Source organism: Leopardus geoffroyi, chromosome A1, assembly GCF_018350155.1.
Source record: "Leopardus geoffroyi isolate Oge1 chromosome A1, O.geoffroyi_Oge1_pat1.0, whole genome shotgun sequence".
Classification (NCBI taxonomy): domain Eukaryota; kingdom Metazoa; phylum Chordata; class Mammalia; order Carnivora; family Felidae; genus Leopardus; species Leopardus geoffroyi.
The window spans coordinates 170,997,204-171,010,868 of NC_059326.1; the positions used below are offsets into that span (position 1 = coordinate 170,997,204).

The window sequence follows — 13,665 nt, forward strand, 5'->3', positions numbered from 1 at the left end:
CACACAGCCCATTGAACACAGCATAGCTGTAATTAAACTAAATTACTATGCAGTAGCTTTCATTACACAATGACACGGTTTTTGTTAGGACCATAGAGAGAGTTTAATTACATGTCTAGACACCCCCTGAATTCAGAGCGGCGGTATTGTCTTTTTCTGTTTAAAAGAGAGTTTCGGCTTTTGGTGATTGCATTTTTTGAAAGACCAAATGGTAAGATATATTAGGGGTTCTTTATTTTTTTTAATTCCACATTCTACTTTCATGCATATGTGATTTAGGAGCCATTTATACATCTGTGGATATATTTTCCAAGAAAAATGCATAGATTTTTCACTCTTTGAAAATCTTTGATATTTGATATACATTTTACTTAATCCAAAAGCTTTCTTTCTCTAATATACCTGCAAATATCCACTTGAATTATTAACATATAAAGCACGTAATCTGAAGTACAGTCATCTATTATAATATTTCCAGCTTCCTCTTCCTTGTGAGGAATTTCAACACTTTGCCTGAGCATAGAGTGCTTTCTACCTTTATCCTCAGTCCTGCTCATTCAAGCCTCTCTGTAGACTCTATTCTCTCTGCTGGACCAGAGCACACAGGTTCAGGAGCTCCTGTGTTTCTTTTGTTCCCCGACCTGATCTCTTCTTTCTCGTTACAGAAATGTGTTTGCTGCCTCTTTCTCTGTAACTCCAGATGATTTTTGGACCTTTCCCCCAGTTACGTACCATCTCCTGAATACAGCTTCCATTTAATTGGCCAAGCCTTTCCATAGCCTCCATTCCTTAATTCTCATCTCTCCTGAAATCTGGCTGTATGCATTGGAAATAAGAGGATGAAATTACCACATGCTTACCCTTCCTAAGCATTCTCAACAGCCCCTTGGAAAGTTGTCCCACAGCATGCACTTGCTCCAGTCTTATGTACAAAAACCTTTTATTTATTGATTTATTTGTTGATTACATGTACATTGTTTCAGATTTCATTTTTGTACTCTTTTAGCATGAGACTTGTCTCTTTAAATCAGGACACATCACTTTTTCCATTAATTTTTTGCATGCATAATTTAAAATGATAATCTTTCATTTAATAATTGCTCTTGAAAACAATGATAAGTGTTTCATTGAAGAGTGAATGTTTTGGATTTGGGGTTGAATCTAAGGAAAATAGTATAGATAAAATTATGCTTGCCACCAGTACTATCTAGACCATTCTTGTAAATGTGTACTTAGTAGACTTCTGTAACATGCACATATATAAATAGACAGGAAAATGAACTTCCAGCCTGTTGAAAGCATCCCTGTTCCCTCACTCTGATTTTGTACATGAGGAGACTCATACCAAAATCAGAAACAAGAGCTGGAGTAGGACGGTTTTTCATGACCTCTTTGCCTATCAAGTGTTCTAATCTTGACACCTCAGGTTTCCCTACCCAGTGGCATTCCTAATTATCCTCTCTGTCAGCACCCTGCCCCTTTTCTCCATGACATTGCTACTCCAAAATTCCCATCTTTGTTTTATCCAGACACTCCTAAGCCACACCCCAAATCTAAAGCAGAGATGCTCCCATGGGACACTTACCACAGGGACAGCACAGGCTCAGTGCTCTTCGAGGGCACCACTGCAGGGCCCAGCAGGACACCTTCATTTACAAACAGACGACTTTGGCTTGCCCACTGTTCATTAACGTGTCATTACACCTGGCCAAATCACTATTCACTTCCATTTTCTCACACTGACAAGTCCAGTTTTTGAATGTTTCAGACATGAAGGAAACTGAAGAGAAAACTAACAGATGAATTTTCAGCTGTCTTTGCCCAAGCTCCCCTGAGTAGGCATATGTTGTGTTGGATATTCAGATCAACTTCAAAGGATGTGAAGAAATTAATTCAGCCATAACTATCAATGCTACCTTAGAAGAACAAAAACTATATAAGTATTCAAGATGTCATTATGAGGTTGACACCCTTTTGCCTGATCTTACAATTAAAATGTTCTTATTGGGTTTTGGCTTTTCCCAGAGTGATGCTGTAAATCTCATAGCACCTTTGAGGTGGCTAAGTATTATTATCTAATCAGTGTAGATGGCACAGATGCTATGCCTTATTTCAGTTAAATGTATCAAAGTGATGTTGCTATGGAAATGTAGTGCCACAGTGTAGGCACAAAATTTTAACTTCTATCAAAGATTAATAATGGCAAATGAGTATCCTTTGCAGATTATGACCATTCTTTGAGTATCTATAAGTTAATGACTCAAAAGTAGAACAACATACATGTCTATAGGAAAATTGAGTTTATCAATCATTCAAAAATATTTCTTGAGTACATATTTAGTGCCTGGCACTGTGCAAGAAACTAGATATCTGAGGAACCAGATCCAAATTTCCTTGTCTTCCTGGGTTTTCAGTCTAGTGAGGGAGGCATCCTAATCATAAAGCTTGCAAAGAAATAGGAATGTTGTAAAGAAAAGTAGGAGGCATCCATGAAGGCACATAAGTGTGGGCACATATGTTAGTTTGGATATACAGATACGGCCTCCCTGAAGAATTGACATTATAGTTGAGGCCTGAGGATGTGGGGGGCTGGCCAGGTAGAAACATATAAAAAAGCATTCCAGAAAATGGGGGCAGTCAGAAAGGGATGCTGAGATGGGGGTAGGGGAGGGAATGGGGCTTGAGAGAAATTGAAAGAAAGTCAGTATGGGAAGAACAGAGCAAGAAAGGGGGAAATAGCAGGATATGAGGCTGGAGGGGAAGGCTGGAGCCAGGTGACCAAGGCCTTGAAAGCTAGGATACAGTAATGGGAAACCATTGAAGAGCTTCCCAAGGAGACGAAGTGGCCTGATTACCTATGTTGCTGTGTAGAGAATAGATTGAAGGTAGGGCCTGTTGGAAATCAAAGAGGGTTAAGGGAATACTGTGGTGGTCTAGCTAAGCTCATGGCAATGCCATGGAGAAAGGCAAAGTGATTCTGGAGACATTTTGGAATTAGAATTCACAGCACTCTACTATGACTTGGATGGAGGCTACTGGGGGAGAAGAGAGAAACAGTTTCTGACTTGAACACTTGAGTTGATTGAGACATCACATTTTGAGGTGGGAAGAACGGAAAGAACAGGGCTGGAAGGCGCTCAACAGTTCAGTTTTGGACGTATTGAACGTAAGGTGTCTGTGAAACAGCCAGCTGGAAATGAGACCTGGGCAGGTGGATATATGGGCCTGGAGCTTAAGAAAACAACAGTTTGAATTAGAACATCTTTTTTAGATAGTATCATGGAATAGTCTTTGCAGTCTTAAACTACTAGCAATATTAATGGCATCATGTGTTTAGTTCATATGAGACCAGACATAGTTACCATCTCAATGTACATATTCGTATTCGGAGAACATCATTCATAGTAGATGCATGGTATTCAGGACAAGCCAACATGAAATGCCTGCCAATTATATAAAATTTATGTTTTTAAAAATTCGTTACCCAAGTAATATATAATGTTTATAGTTAACTTTCATATAATAAAAAACTAAAATTGGGGCACCTGGGTGGCTCGGTTGGTTAAGCATCCAACTATTGATTTAGGCTCAGGTCATGATCTCATGGTTCGTGAGTTCAAGCCCCACATCAGGCTCCACACTGACAGTGAGGAACCTGCTTAGGATTCTCTCTCTCTCTCTCTCTCTCTCTCTCTCTCTCTCTCTTTCTTTCTTCCCCTCCACATTTGTGGTCTCTTTCTCTCTCAAAATAAATAAACTTAAAAAAAAAAACTTAAAAAGGGGCATCTGGGTGGCTCAGTCAGTTGAGTGTCCAACTTCAGCTCAGGTCATGATCTCACAGTTCGTGAGTTTGAGCCCCACATCAGATTCTGCACTCAGAACCTGGAGCCTGCTTTGGATTCCATGTCTTTCTCTCTCTCTCTCTCTCTCTCTGCTTCTCCCCTACTTGCACTCTTTCTCTCTCTCTCCCTCAAACATTAAAACAATTTTTTAAAATTTAAAAAAAAGAAAAAAACTAAAATTAATTATAATCCTACCCACAATTTTTTTACACACATGTGTACTTTTGGGGAGGCTATAAAAAGTAGCTGGAGAGAAAGGAATAGACAGACAAGCTCAGGAAGAGTTTATAGCAGAAGAGAAGGCTACAAGCACAGTAGTAGATATCTAATTTAAGAATCAGAGTCAGAAACAAAATTCGTTTATTTATTCATAAACTTATACTTCCCAAATGTTTATTGAGCATCTGCCGGGCGCCAAGTCCTGTTTTAAATTCCAAAGCAGGAATCACAGACTGCAGGGTGTTTTGTTTGTACCCTGCACAGGCTTTTAAAATTTTCAACTTAAGTGCCAACATTTAAAATTTGTAATATTTTACATTAAAAAATCTGAATTTCTGTCTTTCTTTTAAAATCAGAAGAGCGAGGGACACCGGGGTGGCCCAGTCGGTTAAGCATCCAACTTCAGCTCAGGTCATGATCTCACAGTCCATGAGTTTGAGCCCCATGTCAAGCTCTGTGCTGATAGCTCGGAGCCTGGAGCTGCTTCAGATTCTGTGTGTCCCTCTCTCTCTGCCCCTCCCCCACTTCTTCTCTGTCTCTTTCTCAAAAATAAATAATAAAACATTTTTTAAAAATCAAAAGAGCTAGCAACGTGGGGCCTGCATTCCTGCCTGGCTGAATCTGAGTCGCCTTCTCCTTGTAAGGAGTCATGCTCTCCAGGGGCAGATGCAGTCCCTAGGACTTCCCAGTGCCTTCCTTTTATTTTACACTCTGCCAACTTCCTTCATTCTTTTAGGGTGTCTTCCTGACCCCTGGAGACTTTTTGGTCCCTGCTCAAGAGATGCAAAATCAAATGCAACGTTGTTGCCACCCTGCATGACCAAAGTGATGGAAAGATGCTGAAGATTTTAAGCAGGGGAATGACGTGTCCAAAACTGCACTTTTTAAAAATGATTGTCATGGCAGTGTGGGGGCGCCTGGGTGGCGCAGTCGGTTAAGCGTCCGACTTCAGCCAGGTCACGATCTCGCGGTCCGTGAGTTCGAGCCCCGCGTCGGGCTCTGGGCTGATGGCTCAGAGCCTGGAGCCTGTTTCCGATTCTGTGTCTCCCTCTCTCGCTGCCCCTCCCCCGTTCATGCTCTGTCTCTCTCTGTCCCAAAAATAAATAAACGTTGAAAAAAAAATAAAAAAAAAAAAATAAAAAAAATAAAATAAAAATGATTGTCATGGCAGTGTGGAGCATGGGCTGCATGGGAACAACCCTGGAAGTTGGGGGGCTGGTAGTTAAGCTAGTCACCAGAGTAATCAAGAGGGAAGCCATGTTTGTGGCCTGGCTAAAGGCAAGAGCGGATAAGTAGGAACAAGAGGCCAATACATGAGGCACTAAGGAGCGAGAGCTACTTACTGTCATGGGTCATGGACTGGATGTGTCGGTAAAGGAGATGGAGAAGTTAGGTAAACCCAGGTTTCTGGCTTGATCAAAAGGATGCTGTCATTCGTTGGGTTTGGAAATACAGGTACAGCAGGAGTAAATTTAGGGTAAATACTAAATTGATTTTGGACATGTTGACCTTGAAACATGTGTGAGACATTCAAATGGAATGGGAAGTAGAAAGTTCTCTCAAATCAGAGCCACAGAGAAGTTGGGGAAGGCCATAGAGATTTGGGGCCCATTGGATAAGTGATACCTTTATTTGTGGCTTTAGATGAGCTGAACTCTGGAAACCAAAGGAAAAGCAGAAGGGTGCTGAGCAAGTCTTGAGACGGAGGGCCTGGGGACGAGACTGAGGGGGGAGCAGAGGTGAGGAGCACCATGCGGCCAGTGTGGCAAGAGCCCCAGGCGATGAGAGTCCAAGTGAGAGACAAGTCCGTGTGCTCAGAGGCCAAACAGTTCAGATAAAGAGTCAGAAAGTGTGTGTTAGGTTTGATGAGGTCAGAAATGAAACAATAGTGTGTTGAAAGAAAATGAGAGGGAAGAAAATGGAAATGGGGAGTGGAGACTGAGGAGAATAGGGTATAGCTGAGTGCAGCTAGAGCAGGAGGGGAATGTGTGTATTTGTGAGGTCTTGGAGGTGATGGTTGATTTCTTTTTCCTGTTTCCTTTTGATGGTGATACTGTTCATTCTGGAGGTATGTGTATGATGAAAGCAAAAAAAAGAGGGAATAGCAGACGTGGGAGAAAAGGCAGTAGTGATGGGGCAGTGCCTCTGAGTAGGGAGAGGGGTGTGGAGGAGGACCCTGAGCGGCACCCAGGGGCACCCAAGGACGGCTCCTGAAGAAGAGCCCCGAGAAGGAGAATGGAGCATAAGGGAAACAACAGGCTGTGAAATGCTCCTCTTTATCAGTGACAAATACTATTTATCGTAGTAATTCTTTGTGTTACAATGGAGAACAGATATAGTAAGAATGCTTCAAATCCTAATTGGCATATACTTTGTTTCACTTCTGACTTCTAAATGCTCTTAGAAACTGTGAACACAGATACAGCAACTTAAGTCTGTATTTCCCTTAGACCTATTTCAAGAGTGAAGAAGACTAATATATATTACATTCTATTACTCTGTGATTTATCATTGCATCTTCTTGGGAACAGGAGCTGTGGCAAATTAAGTGAAAAAGGCATACAAAATAAAGCTATTAAAGTGGAAAAGGGAATTTTAAAAAAGAGAGAGGGAGAAGTAAATATTCTAAACCAGGCTAGTAATTGTAACTGAAACCTCTTGTACATTGAGTTTGGGGCCACCAAAACAGAAGAAGAAAATGTGGTGAAATAAAAAGCAAATATTTTCCCATTAAAGTATTCTTTGATACTTCAGGAAAGAGCAAGTTTTCCAAATCTCAAAGGATTTCGGATGTAATTTATTGTACAAGAGACATGGAACAACAGTGGTAGGGTGTTCCTAACAGCTACCATTTATAGAACAGAATGTCCACTCCATGCTAAGTGTCTCCATGCCTAACCTCTGATTCTCAGTGCAACCTTCAAAGTGGGTGCTACAGAGAGGGAAACCGGGAGGTGAAGGGGGTAGACAGATTGTTCCAGGTCACACAGCTAATAAATAGCATGTTTGGGGGTATATGGCCCCAAAGTGCCTCTCATGGTGTTATTCTTCAATAATTATTTCAAAAACAATGCCACAAAAACCTTCTTATGCTTGTTTCTTTTATAAACCCTTCCTCAAAACTGAGGGTATAATACTGAAACAGAACTTAGCAAAGGTATGCCCTTGGTACCAGTGCATTAAATGCATCATTGCCTAATCCTTAAAAACGTACCTGTTTCCTATCTTAATTACTCTGAGTATAAAATATTTGTCATTTTATGCTTTTTTTCTAAAAAGATAATATACTTTTTAAAAATTGAGCCGGTAAATTAATTGTGCTTCTCTGCCTCTTCCTTTCCCTTCTCCTTTTCCTTCTTTTTATTCCTTAAAGTTTTAAGTAAATTCATATATACCTAGTTATCTGCTCTTCCAGTTTCTTTATTAAAATAGGTTACAATTAGTCATGATTCAGTAGTTAAATGCTACAGTTGTTGTCAGATTTATTATTTCCTGTCCATTAAATTGTTAGGTTATAGAGGTCTTCTTCCAAAGCGGTGTTTAGTTTTCAAGGTTTCCTTGTTTGTGTTTGGTTTACTTTAATTATGATTACTTTGAATACTTGGTTTGGTCTGGAATATCCAGTTATCTCAAGTTTCTCAATTTCTCTAATCCTTTTGTCTGTTTGTATTGAATCCCCATGATTTAAATGATCAGTAGCTAAGATCAGCAGCATCTTGATAAGGTCTCTTTCTCCATAATTAGATATTTTTTAATCAGTTCTGTATCATTAATATGATATCATAAAATGTCTGTGTACAATTCCCCATGAGTACACAATTTTGAGGGGCATTTTTCCCCTTAATTTCTTTTTCACTTCTCCGTGTGCAGTGATCTTGATGTGGCGAGATAAGATTAGTGCTTGGTGAGATTAGAAGCGTGTACTTCATTTAAAACCCCGTTTAAAAATAAAGGGCAGCGTGCCTATTATTCAGCCCTTAAACTGCTCTTTTTATATCCTCAGATGCTCTGAGACAGGAATTTTCAAAGTACAGTCTGAGGATTCCTGGAGGGTCCCTGAGTTGCCTTTCAGAGGGTCTGTGAGGTCAGAAGTATGTTGTCATAATATGAAGACATTTCTCTTCACTTATGAAAGTACAGTGGAATATTCCAGAGTCTGAATGATGTGTGATTTTGCAGTAGACAGTGCAGAAGCAGATAAGAGAATCTAGCCATCTTCTATTAAACCAGAAATTAAAGAAATTTGTAAAATTTTAAGACAATAGCACAGCACTCACTATTTTTTGTTTTAGAAGATAGTTATTTTTATTAGAAAATGTCATTAGTTTATTGTTTTTTTTAAATAAATTAGGATTTTTTTTAATTTCTCAGTTTTAACTACTAACATAGTAACTAATGTTAGATATAACTCACATAAGCAAAAGCTCTTTGAGGTTCTCAATAATTGTTTTTACTCTAACAGGGTCCTGAGACCAAAAGGTTTGAGATCTGGTGTTCTAAAAGGTTGCTGCTGCTTCTAACAATTGTATCTTTTGGGGGGAAGGCAAAAGATCATGCTCCACCTTTTCTTTTTTGCTTGGCTTCCTGACTAGAGATAATGTAAAAGGTAAAAGTATTAACTATTGGTTAAAAGCAGTCAGTGGGTCTAAGCAAAAATAAAATAATGATTCCTCCCATTTTTGTCAGTCGAATACATTTAAATGACTCCTACAACATTTGTACATGATTATATCTCGACTTTTAATAATCTTTATGCACCAAGTAATTTATAGTAATTAATCCCTGCCTATATTTTTAAAAGCCAGGATCATGACCTTCAGTATTTCATTGCTTTGTTTTGTCTTTAAATTTGTTCTTCAGTTGGTGCATAGCTCCTAAGTCTATTATTTTCTCTAAAAATTTTCTTCTGTTATCTGGTCTAGCTCTCCTTTATGAAGTGCCAAATGGTGTCATTTTGTTTTGTTTCGTGTTAATTTGGACTTAGAACACAAAACTACCATTTCTGTTCTAGAAAGCCAGAACAGTAGTTGGTGAACGTCTTTAAATAATTAGTACTTTGCTAAACCAATACTTGTAAGTTTATCTCATTTGCTGTTGTTATTGTGTTGCTATCTTCACTGTCATTTTCTTCCCAACGGAATGGAGCTTCTAAATTGGGTTAGACTGTGGGAGAGCAATATTTTCTCTTGATCCCAAACTGCAATTCTTAGGTGTGTTCCAAAGCAACTGTATGAGAAACTTGTATTGTTGCCTTCAAACTCAGCTTATACAACATACAGCATCTTCCTCCTCAGGGATCTCGTGGGTTTTCCCTGGGTGTCACTCAAGGCTGAGCATGGCCCTCTGCCTTCTCACTTCTCCTCCCCTGCCATTACCTTCCCTCTCCTTCCATCATGTTCCTCTCCTCTCCATCTTTGTGATTTTCCTCTCATTCCCACCCCACACAGTCCAGCATCTGCTTGGGAGTCACATAATAGACAAGGCTATGGCCTCCACTTCCGGACACCTACGTCTGAACCTCACTCAGCTCCACACATCTAGTTGTGACATTGAGCACATCTCTTGGCCTCTCTCTGCCTCGGTTTTCTCATTTGCAGAACAAGCGTTATAGGATTTGCAAGTACGAGGTGTTTGTAATAGTGCTTGGAATATAGGACATGCATAGGGCATGTATGGTATTATTGTCTATACATGATCATTATCTACTGTAAGGAGTGAGCTCAGCCTGGTGAGACATGAGCAAAAGCAACTTTATTTTATCTCACCATTGTCCTGGCAGATCCACTCTGAACCCATTCCTCTCCTTCATGAATAAAATTTCAAGCTATTCCCATAGCTTTTCCAGGCACTCTTGTATAAGGAAAAGACTAAAATTTTAGACTCATCCAACTTTTAAATGTCTTCCTTCCCCCAACGTGGACATGAGAGATCTATAATTTCTAGATATAGGGGATAGGAATATTTGTTAGTTTCTTCTCTTCCTCCTGCTTTTTACCCACCAACTGATTGTGCTCCTTCTGGAGTTGCTGTGAGGGTGACAGGAGAGGGAGAGGAGAAGGACAGTGAAGAAAGGTCTCACCAGACTGCTACAGTTATGGTCTGGCATCTGTGATCTCTGGGGATGGCAGGTTACAATGCCTATGGGACACCACTGATGGCTCTACAGAGACCCATTGCGGGGGAGTTCTCTCACCTTCCCCATGTTCTGCTTCCTGTGATGCTGAAATGAGATGGCATCACCCCAGCAGGAAACATTCTTCAGGGAGACTCATGTCTGGTTCCCTTCTGCACAGTCCACATTGAACCCTCATGAGATAACTGCACCTATGTTCAGCTATTCTTTGAGAGTAGCTGAATCTCATTGGGGCCCTCTCTCCTCACTCACCTACTCCAACTATCTCTTTTTCATGAGTGAGCCGGATATCAATTCCTGTTTCCCCAAATCACTGACATGTCAAGCACCACAAATTGTGACCTTGAAGCTATCCACCTTCTGTTACCTGGCTTGCAAAGAGAGAAGGCTCCTTCCCTTCCCATAGAAGATAGGAAAGGAGAAATACTGAAATACACTGGCAACTTTTTCTCCCAACCCAACAGAAAAATGGGCAAAGGATATAAACAGGCAGTTCATAGAAGAGGAAAACCAGTAAGCATGTACTATACCAGTAAACAGAGAAAGGCAAATTTAACCAAACCTAAGATACAATATTTACACTGAAGCCCAGCAAAGGTTAAAAATACAGATTTGGTGAAGATGTCAGGAAAACATAAATATTTACACTGTTGATGTGAGTAGATACTGATGGAGTCTTTTCAGAGAATGATTTTGCAGTATTTATTAAAATTTAAAATCTACTTTTTGACTCCACCATACCTGCTTCCAGGTATCTGTCCTAGAGAAACCCCAGCAAAACTAGCCAAACATCCAAGGGATAGAAGACTTATTATTGCCTTATTTTTAAATTTTTAAATTTTTAAAAACTTGAATGTCCATCAAAAAGGGACTAGCAAAATAAATTATGATGCTTCCAATGAAATGGATACAACAAGTGGTAAAGAGATTGAGCTGTAGTGATTTGTGGAAAAGGTTTCAAAGACATATTGTGTGAAAAAAGCAGTATAAAAATTAATATTAATCATGCATTTATATAAGAAAATGGAAAAATCAGGGATATTTCCTTGCATACATACATTCATGTTTGTGAATTCATAGAAAAAAGTTAAAACCATTTCAAACTGATGAGTGATTACTTTTGGAGAGGGATCTGAAACCAGGGGAAGCAGGATCAGGTAAGACCTCCACAATCACAGCGAGAGTATGTTACATGTGTGATAACACATAATTTATTAAATAATTTAAAATATAATAAAATGAGTGGAATTGCTAGAGGTGATCTTTAATTTAAGGTTGTCTCCAATATACCACTCCATATTGATAGCTGGATTTACTAATCCTCAGAAGAGCCTATGAGAGCATTCATCATCTTTAAGCAATATTTATCATATTAAGGATAGTCTTCTATAATAATTACTCACATCTAAATGTCTGTTCAAGCAATAATTAGTAAGTCTTTGCTGTGGTTGTGAGCTTCTGAGATGACACATACAATTATGCTTTTCAGATATAAACCAGACAGACTTCAATACATAGAACCTTGACTTATTATAATAATAATTAGATTTGAACTGATATGGTAATATGCATAAAGAGAGCTACAACTAATATTCTCTGAGGAGTAAATATTTTATTTCTGGCAGTTGGTTTTATACACTTTAAAATTCATTTCACTTTCAAGTAACTGTCAGCTGTTCTTGAATTATGTATAGTATAAACTTGTTTTCCTTTATGGTGTTTATTTTTAAAATCATCATGTATGTGTGTTGTCGAATCACATGACTTAGTAAAGACAATTCTAATTCTGAAAAGATTAAACATGAATGTTGGAACCATTAAGTACAATTACTGTAATGTTACTTCATTATTTTCCCTATTTAGTACCTACATGAAAATGGGATTGTCCATCGTGATCTCAAACCAGAGAACCTTCTCTATGCAACTCCAGCCCCAGATGCACCACTCAAAATCGGTGAGGACATTTCCTAATGTCTCATGACTCCTTTCCCAGAGTAGAAGAATTTTATTTCATGGAATTTTTAAATACTGCTCCATCCGGTTTTGCCTCCATTTAATTTCCTTGAATATTTGGTATCTGTAAAGGAATAATGCATTACTTTGGAAGTTTGTGTTCTTTCTGGAATCAGTGCCTAGGAGGTGCTCCAGTGCTGAACACAAAGGAAACGCAGTTTGTAGAAATGGCAGGGACTCCAGGGGGTGATGTTGTATTTTGTAGATAAGTTTATACAGAAGAAAATCACAGATAACATAACACTTCCTTTTTTGTTACTTTTTATTCCACAAATCAGTTGGAGCTTAATTTTAGATATTCAAGAACTTTGACACAAAATGCTTAGTACATATTCTTGAATTTAGGGTCTGAGTCACTTGTTTATGTGAACAGAGAAAATTGAGATCTGTATTTCCCAAAGTTTACTCCACAGAACACTGGTTCCTCAGCTGAGTGAACAGGGGTAACTACTGTAATTCCCTTTGTGGGAAATGGGAGTTGTTTGTGGAAGTGCTAAGGTTGGTCAAATAAGGTAGGAAATGCCAACTTAAACACGATTTTTTATTTTTGCAGGACTTCCCAGAACTTTAAAAATGCTAATGTGTAAACTGACATCTAAATTAGTGTACTGTGAGGTTTTTCCCAAACCTTATTTGACTTTGGAAACCTTGTTTTTTCTACCAGTAAGCATTTTGAAGAACTACAAAGATGAACTTTGTGAAACTCCCATCTGTTCAAAGGGTTCCTTAAATCAGCATTTTAGAAAAAAAATATACATATGTTAAATGCTACTTTCCAAAGCAAATCTTCATTTGCAAATAATAATAATAAAATTTATTTTATATGAATCCTCCTTTAGTAGATCTGCATTAAATCCTGTGAAGGACATTGCTCTTTTGGAGCTGGCCTGTGTAATGTTAATCTGATCAGTTTACTGCATTAGAAGTGTTCACATCTTTGAAAATTAAGTTATACATATCATAGAAGAGCTCAGACAACATAATGTGCTTTATGAATGCAAGAACTCAAAGAAAAAAAATACCAAAGCCCTGCTAGGCAGCCGTCCTGTTCTTATAATCACTCCTGAAAGGCAGTGAACGGCGGGGAGACTTCCATTTCCTTTGACATCACTTTCAAAGATTTTATCCTTAAAGAAATTTCTTTAAATGGATGGATAGATACTAATTTAGACAGGAGAGGCTTTCTTTCTGAAGGACTTCCTGCTGCTTTCCCTGATAAGGATCAGCACCTCCGTGGAAATGTGGGTTTATCTTTGAAGTCTAAAATGGCATCAATTCTGCACCTGCCTCTCTTGAAGAGTGGCCTTGAATGGTTTCCTGATGTTTCCTGAGTGAGAGAGATGTAGCCCAGCAAACAGACCATAATGGTAGCAACTTTGGTAGTGTTTTATCTAGGTAATATTCTGAGGAATAAATAAAAAGGACTTTTGCCCAAAAAAAGTGTTATATCTCTCATAT

General features: G+C 38.8%; 1 protein-coding gene across 3 annotated transcripts in view; it reads left to right on the forward strand.

The window, feature by feature from the left end:
• The window catches only part of CAMK4 (calcium/calmodulin dependent protein kinase IV), a 220,892-nt gene that overhangs the window by 181,447 nt on the left and 25,780 nt on the right, over positions 1-13,665 (forward strand). For 2 of the 3 annotated variants that reach the window (XM_045500661.1, XM_045500679.1), the window contains exon 6: positions 12,058-12,148. In XM_045500661.1, coding sequence (XP_045356617.1) covers positions 12,058-12,148 — 91 coding nt within the window. Of the gene's footprint in view, positions 1-2,768; positions 2,775-10,084; positions 10,090-12,057; positions 12,149-13,665 lie in introns of those variants that run through there. The other variant, XM_045500670.1, reaches the window with a different exon arrangement.